Below are 20,391 nucleotides of genomic sequence, written 5' to 3'. Positions count from 1 at the left end.
AGTTAGTAACCTGTGTCTTTATTAACCATTTTCTGCACCTCTCTCTCTCTTTGTCTGTGGTTCATCATATAAAGAAGCTCTTGGGTAACTCTTTACTGAAGTTAGAAGGAGATGACCGGCTGGATATAAATTGTACTTTACCTCTGACTGACCAGGTGCGTAGGATGCGTTCTTGCATAAGTTGAACCATCATCTAACACGCTTTTACATTAAACTTGGTTCAGATAAAACATGTATGTGTTCTATGTAATCAACCCCTCGTGTATTCAATCACGTGATCGTGTGTACTGTATGTGTATGTGTTTCAGATTGTGTTGGTGGGTTCAGAAGAGGGTCTGTATGCTCTCAATGTCATTAAGAATTCACTGACACACATCCCAGGACTGGACTCAGTATTCCAGATCCAGATTCTTAAAGACCTTGACAAACTGCTTATGATCACTGGTCAGTTCTGTTTGTTTGTCTCTCTCTATCTCTCTCTGGGTTTCCATCACACTGATTTTATGTGCATTTTAAAGTATCGCATAATAAAACGAGTGTTAAAAATCCATTAATATGCAAAAAAGTTTTTACGCTGGCTTGAGGTGGTTTTTGACTTGTGCGATAAAGAGTAAATGCAAATAATGGGAGATGTTGTCTTCTGTGAGTTTTATTTTTGGACGAAAAAATATCATTTTTTGATCAGAAAGAAAAGCCAACTTTTATTTTATAGTGGGTCAAGCTAAACTTTATGTCAGCAGAAAGAACAAGATTGAAAGAAAAACAGGAAAGAAGTTGTGCTTATCTTCAGAAGAATACAAATACAAAATAAAAGTTATTTTTTGCGTTATGTGTGTGTGTGTAATTATTATGTATATTTAAAAACACACACATGCATAAACATTTAAATTTTTATATATATATATATATATATATATATATATACACACACACATGTAAATGTTTCTTAAATAAATAGATGAATGTGTGTGTATTTATATATACATAATAATTACGCACAGCACACACTTGAATATTATGCAAAAAAATCACTTTTATTTTGTATGCGATTAATCTTTACCCAGCACTACTTTTTATTGATCAGTGGTGTTATGAAGAAGCTCTTTGCAAGATTTTTTTTTAATTTATGCCAATTCTAAAGTAAGTGTAATTGATTTTTTGTTGTTATAAGCCTTTGATGTTGTACGTTTTTTGTGTTGGTTTTTGGGTATTAGTATATTTTCTTGTATGAGGACTGCGTGAACAAAATTAAAGTCCTTTTAAAATTCAAATTTCTCTCTCTCATTAGCTGGGTTTCCATCACACTGATTTTTATGTGCACTTTGAAATAAAGCTTAAGAAACGAATGATGAAAATGCCAAATTTTTTTATAAAAATCCCTTAATTCGCAAAAAAGTTTCAGCTTTTTCTGCAGACGTTGTCTTTACCATATATGGGGCTCTATGTCGTCGTAATGCCCTTGATGTTAGTGCCTGCTAGGGCTGTCACAATTAGGGCTGGGCAAAAAAATTGATTTTTCGATTAATCGGTTTTTAAAACGTGGTCGATTAAAAATCGATTCTCAAAGAGCAGAATCGGGTTTTTTTTCCATATTTATTTCCGCAAACATTGAACGGAGGAATGGAAGCATTTTAGATTTTGCAAGCAAGACGTGTTGTGGCTTTTAATTTCTTTTTATTAATTACCCACTTGTAAACTGCTGTTCTCTGTTCTTTTTTATTAATATAGTATGTGTATTAAATCTATATTCATTGAGTTGAATCGAGTATAAAAACCTACCATAGAACCGTAATCGAAAATTTAATCGAGAATCGGAATCGAATCGATTTGATAGCTTGTGAATCGAAATCGAATCGATTTGGAACATCTGAATCGATACCCAGCCCTAGTCACAATGATTAAATAATCATCTCATTGCATGATTTTAGATCACCACAATGATTGCACATCTGTCTAAAAAACACAAGGGGGAGCTGCAGCTCCTTAACTGACTGACTCTCTCTCTCTCTCTCTCTCTCTGACTCTCTGTGTGCTTGTGTCTGTGTGTTCAGGTGAGGAGCGTGCTCTGTGTTTGGTGGATATTAAACGGGTCAAACAGTCTCTGGCTCAGTCTCATTTACCCGCACAGCTGGATCTCAGTCCATATATCTTTGAGGCAGTGAAGGGTTGCCATCTGTTTGCTTCTGGAAAGGTATTTACACCTAAATCACTCGCACAAACATGCACCAGTTTTTATCTGTATAATGTGATCGGACACTACAGTAATAGATGAACAGTATGGAGTGACACTTTATTGTAAAAGTTAACACTTTATTTAATGCCTGGACATTATCCTACTTTTCACCTATTGTGCTAACTACAAAAAAGGATGATGCATGGCAGACAGTTTTATCTAAAGCAACTTGCAGTGCATTACAAGCATTTTTACCAGTATGTATTCAAACCCATGACTTTTTGCACTGCTATCACAATGCTCTACTACTGAGTTATAAATGATGTCGTTTTCAATATATTGACAGACATGGTTTTTTACTGTATGAGTATTGCTGTTGGTTCGGGTGATAACAAGATATTAAAGAATAAAGTGTCTGTGTTTTAGATTGAAAATGGGATGTGTATTTGTGCTGCGATGCCCAATAAAATCACCATACTACGCTACAATGACACACTCAACAAGTTCTGCATTAGAAAGGTGACGTATAAAGTTTTTGTAAGTGTAAAATGAATTGAACCCCACAGCATGCTGAATTGAAAAAAGATTGACACACGATTTTCTGTCTGTAGGAGATTGAGACGTCTGAACCCTGCAGTTGCATTCACTTCACCGGCTACAGCATCATCATCGGCACAAATAAATTCTATGAGATTGAGATGAAGCAGTATGTGCTCGAAGGTGAGATGATCAACACACTGAATGCATTAATACCTGCACCAAACACACCGGATGTCCGTCAAAAATCAGCCTATTATAAAAAAACGGTTTTCATGCATTTACATGCATATCAATAAACAGCAGAAAACTGCTTTTGAATGGGATCTGGAGATCTGTCAGGTTTATCACAGGAAGTGATGTCATCATCACCTGTAGTCCACTTAATCCTGGAGTATAAGGGATGCAAACTTTTGCCGAAGTTTATGCAATCTGCGCAGATTGAGTGCACATACCCAACTCATGAATCAATGTTAGATATACTTTAGTCGAATTGCGCAGCACCTGTGAAATCTTTTTGGTCGCGTTTACACAACCGCAGTCGCCACATTTATGTGGAAGCCTTGTTGTGTAAACAGAACGGCTTTGTGCAACATTACCATCTGGGGTGTGTGCATTATTTTAAAGTAATTCAACGGCCCGTGGTTAATTATTCCTTGGATATCTATCTCGAGTGTCACTTTTTTCACCCCTGACAAGTTTGCATCCCTGAGTAAAGTCTGTTTTTTATGTACACGCACAGTGTACTACACTTTGGCCTTTAGTCATTCAAAGAGATTATGGAAAATTTCTAGGGGTGCCCCGATATATCGGCCGATGATGGTTGCTATGCTTCTAAATGAATTACGGTGAAATGCCACTAAATCCAGAGGCCGCTCTCGTGCAGAAACTGTGATGACATGCAACTTCAGGAAATGGCTTAAAGATATATTTATATTGTTGTTCTTCAAACCTTTTCAGGTATTTTCATGATTTATAAAGAATATGTTTAGTAATTATGTTTGACGAGTGTTGCTTTTTCAAATGCATGTTATGAATGAGTCAAACTAAAAGTGATTTCATATCGATAAGGACTTACTGATCAAAAACTTTAGTACATGAAATAGCTGTGAATAATATCGGCTGTGCGATTAGTGTATATCAACATTTATCGGTGTACCCCTAAAAATTTAGCAGTTTCTCTTTTAAGAGTCGAGAGCAATAAGAGTGCTCAATCTAATATCTTTGATATAAATTCAACATATTATTTTTTCTTCACTACTGTAGTTTCTGATGTTAATTCATCATTGTGTTTTTATGTGTTTTCAGAGTTCTTGGATAAGAACGACGTGACTTTGGCTTCGGCTGTGTTCGCTGCCTCCTCTCACAGTTTCCCGATCTCCATCATCCAGGTGTCCAGCTCCCCTCAGAAAGTCGAATATCTGCTTTGCTTCCACGGTGCGTGTGCAACCTTAAACCATAACCGATGCGAAAATCTGCAATTGTGTTGTTTATAAACGTTTCATCGTTCATACAGAATTTGGAGTGTTTGTGGACGCGTACGGCCGCAGGAGTCGCACCGATGACATCAAATGGAGTCGCCTGCCTTTGTCCTTCGGTAAAACTGTGTTAAATGTTGATCATTAAAGATGAACTGGTTGCCTTAGATCAATAGTTTAAAGCTCATTTATACAAAGAATGAATACAAATCTTTTGTTGACTTTTCCTAACAGCATACAGAGAGCCCTATCTGTTTGTAACCTACTTCAACTCGCTGGATGTCATTGAGGTTCAGAGTCACTCTGCGCTTGGGTAAAAAAAACTCAGATTTGTCTTTTTATTTTTACTTTGTGAAGAGACGCAAGTTGAATCGTGTCTTTGTTTGTGTGTGTGTTCAGTCCACATGCCTACGCACACCTGGACATTCCTAACCCTCGATACCTGGGCCCGGCCATCTCATCTGGTGCCGTGTACCTGGCATCGTCCTACCAGAACAAACTGCGAGTTATCTGCTGTAAAGGAAACCTGACTCAGGACGGGTCGTCCGCTGAACCGCAGAGGAACGGCTCGACGCGCAGGTCAGTTGATACGCTGCACTATTGACTACACATAGGGCTCAGTCAGCTATATCCAGGATCGATCCTGCCATCACAACCCTACAGCTGTGATCTTCAAAGAAGGTGCATGAGATATGAGATATGATTTATTTTGAAAAGACTGCCTCTCCATTAGGTGACAAAAACCATGGTGACCTACACGTTTTGTTTAGTTCACGTACGCCAGACAGTTTTATAATCTCTAAGACTCCATGTTAAAACTAATTCAACCTTATGAAGCAGTGAAAAGTGTCTGGGTAAAAGTTTTAATGCTAGCAACATCTAGCAGTTTGGTACTGTGAACAGTAAAAAAAAAAATATCAGATTTTATGAACAAAAGTCTGCATAGAAATAAAAAGATCGATTAAGAACTGTATGCCACATCCACTGTGAAGCCCCTTGTCAATTTAAGTCTGTCATTAGTCCAGATTTTTTACTCGTTCTCCCTTTTCTTCACAGGAAGAAAGGAGCTTTTTTTATTTGTTCGAAGGAGTAACAGTACAGCGATTTTAAAATTGACAAATAAAGATGTGTTTTTTTAAAGAAACAATCTGAATTCATTCACTAAGTCTCTGCTAACAGGAAGTCGCGATTGACTTTACTTCGATATTGTGACGTATTTTCGAGTAAATCGACCGACTGGCGAGATCTGCCGACTCCAGACGGGGAAGGCTGTCAAGTCGGACACTTTCTGCTTGATTTCGTGGTCGCGCTGTTTGCTTTTTTATCACAGATAAAGTGGATCAGATGTTATATTTGTAAGATATGCAAACATTTTAGCAACTTTGTATTAAATGTGTGCTGCTTTATATTGTGTGAAATATAATAATAAAAACGAGTTACAGATAAATATATATTATTAAATACCAATAAAATGAAGTCTAAATTCTTTTCACTTTTATTTGAATAAATGTATAACATATTAAAGGAATATTCCATTTTCTTAAACGAAAAATCCAGATAATTTACTCACCACCATGTCATCCAAAATGTTGATGTCTTTCTTTGTTCAGTCGAGAAGAAATTATGTTTTTTGGGAAAACATTGCAGGATTTTTCTCATTTTAATAGAGCCCAACAATTAATACTTAACTCAACACGTAACAGTTTTTTTCAACAGAGTTTCAAAGGACTCTAAACGATCCCAAACGAGGCATAAGGGTGTTATCTAGCAAAACGATTGTCATTTTTGACAAGAAAAATAACAAATATACACTTTTAAATCACAACTTCTCGTGTAGATCCGGTCGTGATGCACCAGCGTGACCCCACGCAATATGTCATGACGTCAAGAGGTCACAGAGGATGAACGCGAAACTCCGCCCCAGTGTTTACAAGTGTCTTGAAAGAGGACCGTTCCTACGTTGTTGTATGTCAACTGATACTAAATTAATGTCTTTGTGTCAGTTTATTGTTTACAATGGTCCGCAAATGTGCGTTTGTGACCTCCCTACGTCACGACGCATTTACGTTAGGTCGCGCTGGACTGGATCTAGACGAGAAGTTGTGCTTTAAAAGTGTATATTTGTTATTTTTATTGTCAAAAATGACAATCGTTTCGCTAGATAAGACCCTTATGCCTCGTTTGGGATCGTTTAGAGTCCTTTGAAACTCTTTAAAAAACTGTTACGTGTTGAGTTAAGTGTTAATTGTTGGTGTCTATTAAAGTCCATTAAAATGAGAAAAATCCTGCAATGTTTTCCTCAAAAAAAAAAAAAAATTCTTCTCGACTGAACAAAGAAAGACATCAACATTTTGGATGACATGGTGGTGAGTAAATTAAATGGATTTTTCTTTTAAGAAAATGGAATATTCCTTTAAGGTTATATTTTACAATCATGATGCACATGATTGTTGTTGTCAGCGAGTCTGGCCAATAAGATTAAAGTATGTCACCATCAAAGCTTTCGCAGCTGGTTTGGAGGCAACTGCAGCGTCTCGTCTTGCTCTCGCGGTACTTTGGTGCCACATGTGATCGTGAGGCAGCTCCTAAAGTCGGACAGATTTTCTATCCAAAATGCATTGTTGATTCTTGTGCCGCCGAATGCATCTAAAATCACACAAGGAAATAGTGTTTGAGTTTCCACTCTGATTTGATTGGATATAGAAACTTAATATTTCATTCAGAAATGGAACTCGCAGCAGACTGAAAGTTGGAGGGGGCGGGGTTAACAGATGCTCCGCCCAAGCCGTCTAGCTGATGTCATCAAAGAATTATCGTCACAAGAGGGTGAAAGTACATTTTCAGAATTTAACAAGACCCACTTGGATAAATAGTTTAGAATGAAGACAAAAAAAGAATGTGATATTCCATTTAAAAATAAAAATTGTCAGTTTTGATTTCATGGGACCTTTAAATCTTAACACATTTATATAATCTGTCATATGACATACTGTCAATTTTAAATGTTAGCAGATTTTATTTTATGGCACAAGATGCAATGATTTTCTCTTGAATACACAATTGAGATTTCTACATGATTCATGCTGTTGATGTCTATGATGTCTCAACATTAGTTCTTACTGTTTGTTAATCTCTACATTTGTTGACGTATGATTGATGTGATGGTGTTTATGAGACGACGTGTTTTGTGGTGAGTAATGTTTTGATTTAATAATGGTCACTGGTTTATACAGCAGATGGGTCGTGTGGTTTATCTTTCACTGGTGAAATTTTACAGCACAGTAAAAAAATTCTCTATATGTGAACCCTTCAAAATAGGGATGCACCAATATATCGGCCGATAATAATCGGTATTGGCAAATAAAAGCAACTTTTCCCACTATCAGACATTGGCCGATTGTTAAAAAACAGCCGAGGGACAGGCCAGATTAGATCCTGACAATCAAAGGCATCAGGACTCATACTGTGTGATTATTTTGAATTGGATGACAACATTTCTAAGTTTTCATGACATCATTTGAAACAAGGCGTGAAAAGCATCTATCAGTATCGGTAAATGTCATTATAAGTAATCGAATATTAGTATCGACACAGACGCTTTGTATCGGTGCACCCCTACAACAAACATTTACCAAGATAACCTGTAGAAGAATACCACAGAAAATCTCACACTTTTGAATTCTCACCCGGTGCTCTTTATTGTTTCCCACAGCCCAAACAAGCGCGGCCCTCCCTCTTACAACGAGCACATCTCTAAACGTCTGGCCTCAACGCCTGCCGGACAGGAGGGAATCCATCAACCCGGAACCCCTCACCGTTACCGGGAGGCTCGGACCGAGTTCCGCCGTGACAAATCTCCCGCACGGCCCCTCGATAGAGAGAAGTCACCAGGCCGTCTCACCGAGCAGAGGATAGAGAGATCACCCGGGAGATTGATGGACCCTCGTTTGGACCGCTCACCAGGGCGGGTGATGGATCTGCGCAGAGAAAGGTCGCCCGGCCGGGCGTTCGAAGAACCCCGACAAAGACTGCACACGGGATCGGCACGCACGCCCATTAACACGGTAAACAAGGTCAGAAAGGCTTATAAAACAATTCTTTCATATTACTGAGATCTTAGAAAATATTATATTGCTATATTCCATCGGGTCATGGAATTTCTGGAATATCATGGAATTTTTAAAGGTCTATTCCAGACATTGAGAGTCAGGGAGTTTTATATTTTTAGTATAGTCCTGGAATATCAGGAATTTTGTTTGTTACTTTAAATTTTAGTTTGCATTTATCAAAATGTAATCCCAGGGTTCCCATGGGTTATGGAATTTCTGGAATATCAATCATGGAATTTTAAAATGTCTTTTCCAGACTTTGAAAGTCAAGGAATTTTATAGATTAGTAGGGGAGAGCGGGGTAAGTTGTCACACGGGTAAGTTGTCACACTGTTCATAACTCCAACACTAGAGGCTCTATCTCAAAAATCAAATAGCCACTTTATGTGACTTCTTCTTCTATAGTCAACTTCCTGTTCACATGTGGTCAAGATCACTGTAATCTGAGGTTAGCACAATTTTCTTATTTTTCTGCTTAAAAAGTAAAAAAAAATCACTTTACATTTTATGCAATACAACTTTGTTAGGTGTGAATGTTTAAAATGATTATTTTGCACAAAATAGAGGAGACCGTAAAGTGTCTTTTGATACTTTAGCTAAAGTGATATGATGAGCTAAACTTGAGATTTAGACAACATTAGCACACAAGTAAGTATGGGGCAAGTTGTCTCAATGACTTTGGGGCAAGTCGTCACATCTGACAACTTGCCCCTGTACAAACAAACACATCGAACATGCTCAGAAAACATGATATAGAAAAGAATAAGCCTCAATCTAGCAAAAAGCTGTTTCAAAAGAAAGGGAAGCAGAAATCTGGACCTATGAAAAACAAGGCAGCTAAAAGAAGAAAAATCATGCAAGAGTCATCATCAGATGATGAAGAGTGCTTCTGCCTCGTCTGTGTAGAGCCATTTTCAAAGAGTCGTCCAAAGGAGACCTGGGTAAAATGTGTAAAATGCAACAATTGGGCCCATGATGCTTGCACCTCAGGCCAGGCAATTTATGTGTGTCAGAATTGTGATTCTGGAGATGAGTCCTATTAGTCATACAGGGCATCTCTTTTGTTCAGAGGTTAAACATGTTAAGTTAAGCAAGTTATCTGCAGCGTTCCATTCAGTTATCTGGTTTTATGTGAAAGCCATAGAACATTTAAACCAAAGTTCAAAGTAAAGTGGTCTTGCCACTTAATTGAAATGTGCATTATTTGGATTGAAATAATTGTTTTTCCAGATTCTCCAGGCACGGATGTTTATATTTCCAGTTTGGTTTGAGTTTAAAAATTAAAATCAATATTCACAATTAAGTAGTTGTGTTCTTATTTTTAGATAATCTAGTGTGACAACTTACCCGCCCTAGTGTGACAACTTACCCTCCGATGGGGCAAATTGTCACAAGTGCACAGTCACTATTCAACAGTCTACAACTCTGTAATGAGATAAGATATAAAGATGTTATGAATACAACATATGTGCCCAAGACTTCCTTCTTTCATTTGGTATGAGATTTATACCATTTTGATGTATGGTGCTCAGTAAATGTTAGACAGTGTGAAAAGTGTGACAACATACCCCGCTCTCCCCTACAGTCATGGAATATCAGGAATTTTGGTTGTCACTTTATATTTTAGTTTGTGTTTATCAAAATGTAATCCCAGGGTTCCCATGGGTCATGGAATTACTGGAATATCAATCATGGAATTTTAAAAGGTCTATTCCAGACTTTGAAAGTTGGGGAAGTAAAAGTTTTTGTATAGTCATGAAATATCAGGAATTTTGTTTGTTACTTTACATTTTAGTTTGCGTTTATCAATCTAATCCCAGGGTTCCCACGGGTCATGGAATTTCTGGAATATCATGGAATTCTAAAATGTATTTTTTCAGACTTTGCAAGTCACAGAATTTCAAATTTTCAGTATAGTCATGGAATATCAGGAATTTTGTTTGTTACTTTACATTTTAGTTTGCATTTATCAATGTGATCCAAGGGTTCCCATGGGTCATGGAATTTCTGGAATATCAATATGGAATTTTAAAAGGTCTTTTTCAGACATTGAAAGTCAAGGAATTATATAGTTTTAGTACAGTCATGGAATATCAGGAATTTTGGTTGTCACTTTAAATTTTAGTTGCATTTATCAAAATGTAATCCCAGGGTTCCCACAGGTCATGGAATTTCTGGAATACCAATAATGGAATTTAAAAAAGTATTTTCCAGACTTTGAAACTTAAGGAATTAAAAAGTTTTAGTATAGTCATGGAATATCAGGAATTTTGGTTGTCACTTTAAATTTTAGTTTGTATTTACCAAATGTAATCCCAGGGTTCCCATGTGTTATGGAATTTCTGGAATATCAATCATGGAATTTTAAAAGGTCTTTTCCAGACTTTGAAAGTCAAGGAATTTTATAGTTTTAGTATAGTCATGGAATATCAGGAATTTTGATTGTCACTTTAAATTTTAGTTTTTATTTATCAAAATGAAATCCAAGGGTTCCCATGGGTAATGGAATTTCTGGAATATCAATAATGAAATTTTAAAAGGTCTTTTCCAGACATTGAAAGTCAAGGAATTTAATAGTTTTATTACCGTCATGGAATATCAGGAATTTTGGTTGTCACTTTACATTTTAGTTTGTATTTACCAAATGTAATCCCAGGGTTCCCATGGGTTATGGAATTTCTGGAATATCAATCATGGAATTTTAAAAGGTCTTTTCCAGACTTTGAAAGTCAAGGAATTTTATAGTTTGAGTACAGTCATGGAATATCAGTAATTTTGTTTGTCACTTTAAATTTTAGTTTATCAAAATACTAAGTAATCCGCTTGTTAGCTATTTGTTAGCCCGGTCCAAGCCTCGGCTGACTACAATTTAAACAGCTGTTTATTGGCACTGTTTATTCATTTCACACGTTTAAGCTACATTTTTATAAACTCACAGTGTACACGTAGGTCATGGAAATTCATCTTTTTAGTCAGTGAATTTGACATTTGACTTAGAGTGGGAACCCTGATTTTGTGATCCATGACAATGAGCCCCAGTTAATAATAACCATGTGAGAAAATAACGAATTTGGAGTGGGAACCAAATGTACCTGCAATGATATAATCACCATGTGCTGATGTGTGGCTCGTTTGTGTCCAGCAGGTGTGGGATCAGTCATCGGTTTAAATGATCAGCGCTGTATCTGAAGACCACGCCCCCAGAACATCCGATTCGAATAAACATCTGACCACGGACAGGAATCATGTAACCACGTGACGTCCAATCTCATTTCAGTGATGTCAATCTTACACAGAGCACAATGTCTGGCTCTACATGGCCTTAGATTAATATTAACACTGTTTATTAACAACACTACGATCTGGCCAGCTAGGGCTAACATTTCTGAAAGTATTATTAGATGACTTGATCCGATGTTCAGTGAACGAGAAACACTAAAGTGGGTAAGAATGAGAATGAGTTTTGCTCGTCGTTCGTCCTGATATTTCTGTACCTCTTACTTCCTTTTGGTTTCCTCTTTCTTGTCCGTCAACCTTCCCGCACTTCCCCAGAATCCCCAGTGACGTCTTGATGAAACGGGAACTTTGTAAAATCTCCGAATGTCAAGTCACTCTTGTATATAGGCCCGTGTGATTTTATACGAGACGATATAAAAGCGAATATCAAGGCTTGTTGAGCCGTGTCTATTTTTGTTAAGAAATGAAATGCGAGAACTCGTTTGTAACGTTCCCGTCTTGGATGTCTCAATCTGAACCATGTAAATGTCCATGACGCTTTAAAGTGAAACATTTCGCTTGAATCAAGCTGGTGTGCATCTGCCTGTAACACTCGTAGACCGATTCCTTTTCAAGCTCAACAAATGTGTTCGTTTTTTGAAGACAATTTAAGAAATCTGCTGCTGTAGTGTCGTCCGCTTTTTCAATAGCACAGAGCGAGAACGCTTCGCTTCCACCGGGATTTTGTCTTCAGGCCCTGATGAACTCTTGACCTCAGGATAAGAATGTATGAATCACAGTTCTGTTGTTATTTCATGCGACGCTGCCGTCCACACAGGAATCTCTATTTAGCGTTATCTATTAACACCATTCGGTTCATTCGTGCGGTGATGTCTTGACTGTCGCATGGAGACGATTCAAAGGGTTTCTTCTGTTTCTGCTTTTCATTTCTGTTTCTTGTGTTTGATGCTCTTCATTTTGCGCTAAATGATGCCGATGTTAACAAACTGCTGACCAGAGATGTAGCGTATCTTGTTTGATCTTTTCTTTTTTATAATTATGGTCAAATAGCATTATCTATAGCCACTATTAAACAAAGATCTATCTTTATCTCAACCTTTGCTTGTCTTTTTTTCTAGTGGTTTATTAAAAATGCTGTTTACTTTATAATTGCATTTAAGATTATAGTCATAACTGAGACTACTACAGTATATGTTTGACTATAAACTCTTTCCCCGTCAGCGTTTTTTTTTTTTTAAGTTGCCAGCCAGCGCCAACATTTTTAATGATTTTCACAAACGTTTAATGCCTTGCAGAAAATGTTCTTCTTTAAATATATAAACATGTAATATGTCAAATGAAAGAGCAGACCCTCTCAAAACCCTGTTTCATCCTATTTAAAAAAAAATGTTATCACCTCTTAAATATGGGTAGGTTTTCCAAAAACACACAATTTTGATTACAAAGCTGAGGTAATTGCGTTTTTGTGAAGGACTTTATATAGAGATTGGATTCAGAGCGATCCTTTAAACATACACAAGTTCTTTCACGTGAGGTGTTACTTTCGGGTTGTATAAGTTGCCACCTGGTGGATAATAGCGGTATTGCGGAAAGCCGGAAATACTCGTCATTGGCAGGGAAGTGTTTTCTCTTAATTGACGAGTTATTGGTGGGGAAAGAGTTTATATATATGTCGGGCCAAGCATCGTGTTGGGCATCATTTTTAATTGATTGATTCCAATTCCAAATTCGATTCCACTTATCGGATTCCAATTCCTAACGATTCTTGGTTTCGATTACAGTAAGGTGTAACCCAATAAAAAACTTTTATAGATAAAAAAATATCTTATTTTGTACCATTACTTACAGCCAAATACAAAAAAGGGCTTCATAAAAACTTTTTAGGAGCTGCAAACTTTTAAACAAACATGCTAGGCTGGCTCAAAATAATTTTTAAAGGGCACCCAGAGGCGTAATGCCCATTCAAACTGAGGGGGCACATGCCCCCTTGGTTTTTTGAGCCAAATGGATTTTGCATGCAACCTGAAAATCAAACAAGCGTCCTTCAATCGGTAACTTGTCTTTTAATCTGTTAAATATGCACAATATTATTAATTCTGTGCTGCATCCGTGTCACTTTTCAGAGATTTTTGCCGTTATGATAGTGTTTTGAACATGTTACATTACTTTCTGGCGGCAGGCGCTGCAGTCAGAGCAGCCGCAGACGTCATCAGCGTGAGGGCGCTCACGAGCTTTCATGTTGCTGCTGCATTTGACTATCTGAGGAATTAAAACGTGCAAGAAACGCTCACATTTTCAAACCCCAGTACGGTAATGTGCAGTTAACCTCCTCTGTGTAGAAAATGTAGGGTTTAAAATGTGACCGTCTCGACGTTATATTAGTAGAAATTTCAAGATTCATCTGCTTGGCACAACGCCAAAGTTCGCCAGAGTTCACGTGGGCGCGGGATCACACATGCTCACATATGAGGTAAAATTTAATGCAAAAATTCGTTCCTCCAATCATTTTATCTAAACATATTTTTTTTAATCATGATTGAACATTAAAATCAATCACGTGGCTATAGCTAATGTCATTTTCGTTGTTTTTATACTTTATGGATTTAAAATTACATTAATTTCATAATGCAGTTGTTGTGCAAAATGCATTAATGACACAATTAAACAAGTCATTAAACAAAACATGTCGTTTCTGTTTTAAATATGATACCAATATCATGTCATTATTCCGATTGAATATTATTTGATATGAAATTGAGTCAACACTTTTATTTTGGAGTTTTTTGCACGAAGGCAGGGGCGCTCATATTGTTAGAAATGTAAGTGCCATGGAAAAGACTGAAAGCTCTATAATATAATTCGTTTGATGTCTGTGTATGCACAAATTTCTGTGAACTGTGCACACTCTGCCCCCCCCCCCCAAAAAAAAAAATTGGTGCATGACGCCCCTGAGGGCACCTATTATGGCCTTTTTACAAGATGTAATATAATGGCACTTTTCCATTGCATAGTACCCCATGGTTTGGTTTGGTTTGGGTCAGCTTACTTTTGAGGGCTTTTCCATTGGGTGCAGTACGAATTACCCGATACTTTTTTTTAGTACCACTTCGGTCGGGGTTTCAAGCGACCCGAGTTGATACCAAAACGTGATGTGAAAACACTGTAGATCACTGATTGGTCCGAGAGAATCGTCACTACCAGCGTCATCGCTATAATGTAAAAGATTAGCTTTACCTTCATGCTAGCTTGCGCTGTCTCGAGCACACATGTTGTCATCTGTGCTTTGCTGTAAGTTCCCAAACTCCCTTTTAGCGGTGAAAAACATCCACAGGTTGAGAATCAGGAACACCATAACAGTTTTTTCCAGACTTGCAGTTTGCGGCAGCACATTTGACGCGCACGTCCGCGTATATGCTTAAATGCAACTTAAAGGTGCTCTAAGCGAATTGACGCGTTTTAGACCATAAAACATTTTTTGTTACATACAGAAAACATCTCCTCACTATCTGCTTGCTGCCTGTCCGCTGATCTGTAAAAAACCGTGATATCTGTAGACAGCCCAGACTTCACAAACGGCAATAACAACACAATGGCCAAACCTACAAACAGGAACCATAACAAAGTATTCTAACCAATAAACGACAAGAAGGATTTGGGGGTGGGGGTTGGACGCGTTCATGAAAGCACGGAAGGGAGGGGGAGGAGTTCGCTACGCTCCGTCTGTTTGAAAACAATTCAAACGTCAACAAAAACTAACGTCTCGCAGATTCGCTTAGAACGCCTTTAAATGAGGCTCAGCTGAGCGCTTCAACTAACGCCACGGGTGTTTGAACAGAAACTGTCACGTGAGACAGAGGTAGTGATAAACGTGATGTGAAAACATCTATTTGTGTTGCCCAATTTTAATTTTGTGGCGACTGAGAAATAAATAAATGCATGGGGGTGTACAACAACGCTCTTACTTGTATGATGTCACAGCAGTAGGCAGCGCAAATATAACAACACGCCTATAATCCCTCCCACTCCGAAGTGATACTAAACTAGATGGAAAGGCTAACCAATTCAAAGTGAGGTTAGCTGACCCAAACCAAACCGTGGGGTACTATGCGATGGAAAAGCGCCATAAGTCTCAGGTGTGCCCAGAATGTGTCTGTGAAGTTTCAGCTTAAAATACTTACAGATCATTTATTATAGCATGTCCAGAATGACCCTATTTGGGTGGACGCAAAAACGTGCTGTTTTAATGTCTGTACCTTTAAATGCAAATGCGCTACAGCTCCTCACTTCCTTCGAAACAGTGAGTGCTTTAAGTTAAAATAGATATTTGATGATTAATACAGTCTGAGACAATAGTATCTGGTCGACAGAGTACAACTCGCTGAGGGTGGAAACTATGATAATGCAGGACTGTAAGTGGGCGTGGCTTTATCAGTGTGACCTCACATTGATAAGAGAATCAAAACAGCATGACTAATGAGACTGCTTTGGTTTAATGAGGATCAAAAAACAAGAAGCAGGTGGATTTATTTCAATGTAGGGTGGTTGTGTTCACACACACGTATAATTGGTGCCCATTAAATAATTTTCCCTTGTAGCATAACATTGACCTTAATGATGGGGACTCAACAACAGAAAATGCATGGAGCGCTTTCACTATAAATGTTGTGATGGATCTGTCATACTACTCAGTTTTCCTGTGTTTGCCCTCCTTTCGAAGCGAGGGAGAAGGGGTCTCATGTGTAGCAGGTGCCGGACCTGCCACCGCACTTCTGTTAGCGGCGACTAATGCAATCTTGCAACATAATAGTTTATCACAATAATTACACTTAGCTTTTTCTGATTTTGCAAAACGCAGCCACATTTTAGCGCATTTTCAGTGACCATTACAAGCATCATAACCCCTCTTTACTAGTACATCAGTCAGACAGCAGTCAGGTTGGCAGTGTGTTGAGCTTTTATTTCATTCACGCAATCGTCTCAGAGCCCTGTGGACTCCATAAGCGACAGCATTAACAGCAGACGGCTCCAGAACAGAAACCATCGGAGACGGAGAGCAGCATTATGGGACTTTTACATTGACAGACACACTGAAGATATGTCATCCTAACATATATTTGAAGATCCTGCATGTATTGCTCATTGTTTAATCAAACTGCGCCTCTATTGAGTTTTCAATCACGTGATGCTCATCATTAGCTGTACATGTGACATAATATACATATAGATATATTTAATGTACAGATAATCAAGTGTGTGCAAAATCTTTCGGCTCTAGATTTTACCATTTCGTTTTCTAGAGCCAGGCCAACTCGGAAAGTATCGACATGAATTAGGATTAAAGTACAATTTGTGTGAATAGGATGAAGGTGCCTTTAAAGTGACAGTTCATCATTACAAAATAACCCTGAAAACCAGAATGACTTTAATTCTGTGAAACTCAAAAGCAGCCCTTCTCAAGACCTCAGTGATCATGACAAATTAAATCATGAATAAGATTTGGCAGCTGTACAGGAGAAACAGATCTAATGTATGTGTTCAGAAGACTTGGCGATATAAATAATTATTTTTTGATTACATTGCATTGAAACTCTGACATGAACGTTGTGCTTCACAGAAGAAAGTCATCCAGGTTTAAAACAAATGATTTTTTCCACCTTAAAATATCCCATCAGTTGGAACTGGCAGCGATGGGATTCTCCAGCTCAAGGTCAGCAGGGGGCAGCGCAGGTGGAACGGGCGAGGGTCGCAGGTGCCCGTAACACACCTGACACACATGCTTTGATTCACACAGTTGTTGACTCTGTACCGCCACCTTCTGGTCACAGCAGCTGGCGCAGAACACATTTCCACAGTTCCTAGACAGGTGAAAAGGTAATGTACATGAAGGGCTGTAATGTGCAGGAGTATATTGAACACAGAGTGACTTTTGTTACTCAGATTCAAAGTTTTACACAGATTGGTTTTACTACAATACTTGCGCGCACACACACAGAACTGAAACACTTTGCTGTTAAAGGCAAACACCACTGTTTTTCAATATTTTACTATGTTCTTACCTCAATTTAGACCAATTATTACATACCAATCTTTTTTCAATGCGTGCACTTAATCTTTGTACAGCGCGTTGTGAATGTGTTAGCATTTAGCCTAGCCCCATTCATTCCTTAGGATCCAAACAGGGATGAATTTAGAAGCCACCAAACACTTCCATGTTTTCCCTATTTAAAGACTCTTACTTTTTTAAGTGGATAAAAATAAGAACTATATTGTACGGCGATCTCGGGCACAGGTATATTGACGGAAATTTGAGCGAGAGGGGGAGTAGTCAGGAGTGATGCAAAGTAAGTGCTCTTCCACCATACAATATAGTTCTTATTTTTTATCCGCTTAAAAAAATCTCTTTTTTTTATGGTTATTTTTTAGCGCGATGCTAATGGTCTAATCAGATTCTATGGATTTGTGCTAAGCTATGTTAAAAGTGCTAGCGCCAGACCCAGAGATCAGCTGAATGGATTCCAAAACCGTAAAAATCTAATATTTAACTCTAGAGGAGCCAGAAAATGTGCATATTTTCAAAAAAAGTGGAATGTCCCTTTAAGCAGACACTTTCATATAGAGATTTAAAAAGTGAGGAAGGAAAGCGTGAAGATTTGTTATTATGTGCATCTTCTTCATATGTGTAGAAAAAATAAGTAGGCTATAATATAATGTATATAATAATAATAATATAGATAATGTATAAGAATATAACATACAGAAAATATTATAATATAAAATATAATCATTTAAATTGTATATATCAACATTATTATTATAGCCCAGACCCCAGTATCTGATTAAAGCATATGTGATTATTGCGTACGAGTGCTTTTAGGTTTTCTTACATTTTTGCATACATTTAGAAGACATTTTGATACAAAGGTTTTTGTTGAATCACGATTTGTTCGTGTAAACATCCATATGCACAAATTTGTGCGTGCGCCTGCTTAATGAATGAGACCCATTGAGAAGCATGAGACAATGCAGACAGATGCAGGAGATCTTACCAGTCCTCCTCAACAGCTTCTCTGCCACTGCAGCACAAATACACAAACACAAAGGACAGGAAAGAGTGAAACTCATCCACAGCATCAACTGACGGCTGTATCGTGTAGAGCCCGACCGATATTAGGCATTTTCCAAACTATCGGCATTCATAATGGCCAATAAATGAATATTTAAAAAAACAAACCCGGACGAAACAGCCTTCATCAGATTTCATTAGAGCGCTCTGAACCAGTAGCTGCTGGTGGGGTCCAGATTTAGGCATCTAGCCACTGCCTGAGTCAAGTGATCAGCAATTTATATTTTGCTGTTGTTGTTGTTGTTATTTATCAGAACTTAACAGAATTTGTCTCCAGTCCTATTCAAAGTTATATTTATGAACAAAGTTTTTTAAAACTGGTAACTTTGATTTGGTTGTTGTTGTGTTTTTGTTCAAAGGCCTTTGCGTTTCATATCTTAACTTTGTATTTTTATACATTTTATTTATCAGAACTTTAATAGATAAAAAAGTAATAAAGATATTTTGATGTTCCTCTGTTCTGTTGTGACAATAAAAGAAACAAGTTTCTTTTTAAAACGCATTTTACGGTGGCCCTGAAGTGCAAACCACAACAACAAATTACTAAACAACAACAACAAATTAAAAAACACCACAACAAATTAAAAAACACTGCAACAAATTAAAAAACAACAACAAATTAAAAAAAAACACTACAGCAAATTAAAAACACAACTACAAATTAAAAAACACTACAACAAAATAAAAAACACAACAGCAAGTTAAAAAAACACTACAGCAAATTAAAAAACACAACTACAAATTAAAAAACACTACAACAAAATAAAAAACCATAACAAAATAAAAAACACAACAGCAAGTTAAAAAACACTACAACAAAATAAAAAACCATAATAAAATAGAAAACACAACAGCAAGTAAAAAAACACTACAACAAATTAAAAAACACTACAACAAAATAAAAAACCATAACAAAATAAAAAACACAACAGCAAGTAAAAAAAACACTACAACAAATTAAAAATCACTACAACAAAATAAAAAAACAACTACAAAATAAAAAACACTACAACAAATTAAAAAACACAACTACAAATTAGTTACCACTGGTACCTACTTCTTCCGGTAGGTTAATGTAGTTGTGTTTTTTATTTGTAGTTGTGTTTTTAATTTGTTGTTGTGTTTTTTAATTTGTAGTTTAGTTTTTTAATTTGTTGTAGTGTTTTTTTATTTTGTAGTTGTTTTTTATTTTGTTGTAGTGTTTTTTTAACTTGCTGTTGTGTTTTTTTTAATTTGAAGTTGTGTTTTTTAATTTGCTGTAGTGTTTTTTTAACTTGCTGTTGTGTTTTTTATTTTGTATTTGTTTTTTATTTTGTTGTAGTGTTTTTTAATTTGCTGTAGTGGTTTTTAATTTACTTTAGTGTTTTTTTAATTTGTTGTTGTTTTTTTTAATTTGTTGCAGTGTTTTTAAATTTGTTGTGGTGTTTTTTAATTTGTTGCAGTGTTTTTTAATTTGTTGTGGTGTTTTTTAATTATTTGTTGTTGTTTAGTATTTTGTTGTTATGGTTTGCACTTCAGGTCCACCATACTACATCATATTATTTTAGTTGAAACTCATAAATAACTACAAATAACTAATGTTAGGGAAATCTGTTAATGTTTTGTTGTCCGTTTCTGAAATAAAAATCCGATATATTGGCCAATATATATATATATATATATATATATATATATATATATATATATATATATATATATATATATATATATATATATATATATATATATATATAT

The 20,391-nt window shown here is 36.7% G+C and overlaps 2 protein-coding genes across 11 annotated transcripts in view; one reads left to right on the top strand and one right to left on the bottom strand.

The window, feature by feature from the left end:
• The window catches only part of cita (citron rho-interacting serine/threonine kinase a), a 79,667-nt gene extending 67,044 nt beyond the window's left edge, over positions 1 to 12,623 (top strand). For 5 of the 6 annotated variants that reach the window (XM_065251068.1, XM_065251065.1, XM_065251066.1 and 2 more), the window contains 11 exons: positions 75 to 155; positions 309 to 444; positions 2,052 to 2,191; positions 2,600 to 2,692; positions 2,785 to 2,893; positions 4,019 to 4,147; positions 4,227 to 4,307; positions 4,423 to 4,501; positions 4,588 to 4,767; positions 7,901 to 8,261; positions 11,443 to 12,623. In XM_065251068.1, the coding sequence (XP_065107140.1) occupies positions 75 to 155; positions 309 to 444; positions 2,052 to 2,191; positions 2,600 to 2,692; positions 2,785 to 2,893; positions 4,019 to 4,147; positions 4,227 to 4,307; positions 4,423 to 4,501; positions 4,588 to 4,767; positions 7,901 to 8,261; positions 11,443 to 11,466 (1,413 nt within the window). In that variant the 3' untranslated portion in view covers positions 11,467 to 12,623. The remainder of the gene's footprint in view (positions 1 to 74; positions 156 to 308; positions 445 to 2,051; positions 2,192 to 2,599; positions 2,693 to 2,784; positions 2,894 to 4,018; positions 4,148 to 4,226; positions 4,308 to 4,422; positions 4,502 to 4,587; positions 4,768 to 7,900; positions 8,262 to 11,442) is intronic. The other variant, XM_065251064.1, reaches the window with a different exon arrangement.
• Positions 12,624 to 16,470: 3,847 nt separating this feature from the next.
• Positions 16,471 to 20,391, bottom strand: part of LOC135732762 (phosphatidylinositol-3,5-bisphosphate 3-phosphatase MTMR3) — a 29,256-nt gene continuing 25,335 nt past the window's right edge. For 4 of the 5 annotated variants that reach the window (XM_065251059.2, XM_065251058.1, XM_065251061.1 and 1 more), the window contains 2 exons: positions 18,581 to 18,607; positions 16,471 to 17,389 (listed from right to left, as the gene is read on the bottom strand). In XM_065251059.2, coding sequence (XP_065107131.1) covers positions 17,203 to 17,389; positions 18,581 to 18,607 — 214 coding nt within the window. In that variant the 3' untranslated portion in view covers positions 16,471 to 17,202. The remainder of the gene's footprint in view (positions 17,390 to 18,580; positions 18,608 to 20,391) is intronic. The other variant, XM_065251062.1, reaches the window with a different exon arrangement.

The sequence above is a fragment of the Paramisgurnus dabryanus genome, chromosome 5, assembly GCF_030506205.2.
Source record: "Paramisgurnus dabryanus chromosome 5, PD_genome_1.1, whole genome shotgun sequence".
Lineage (NCBI taxonomy): Eukaryota > Metazoa > Chordata > Actinopteri > Cypriniformes > Cobitidae > Paramisgurnus > Paramisgurnus dabryanus.
This window is presented reverse-complemented; position numbering and strand designations above follow the sequence as displayed.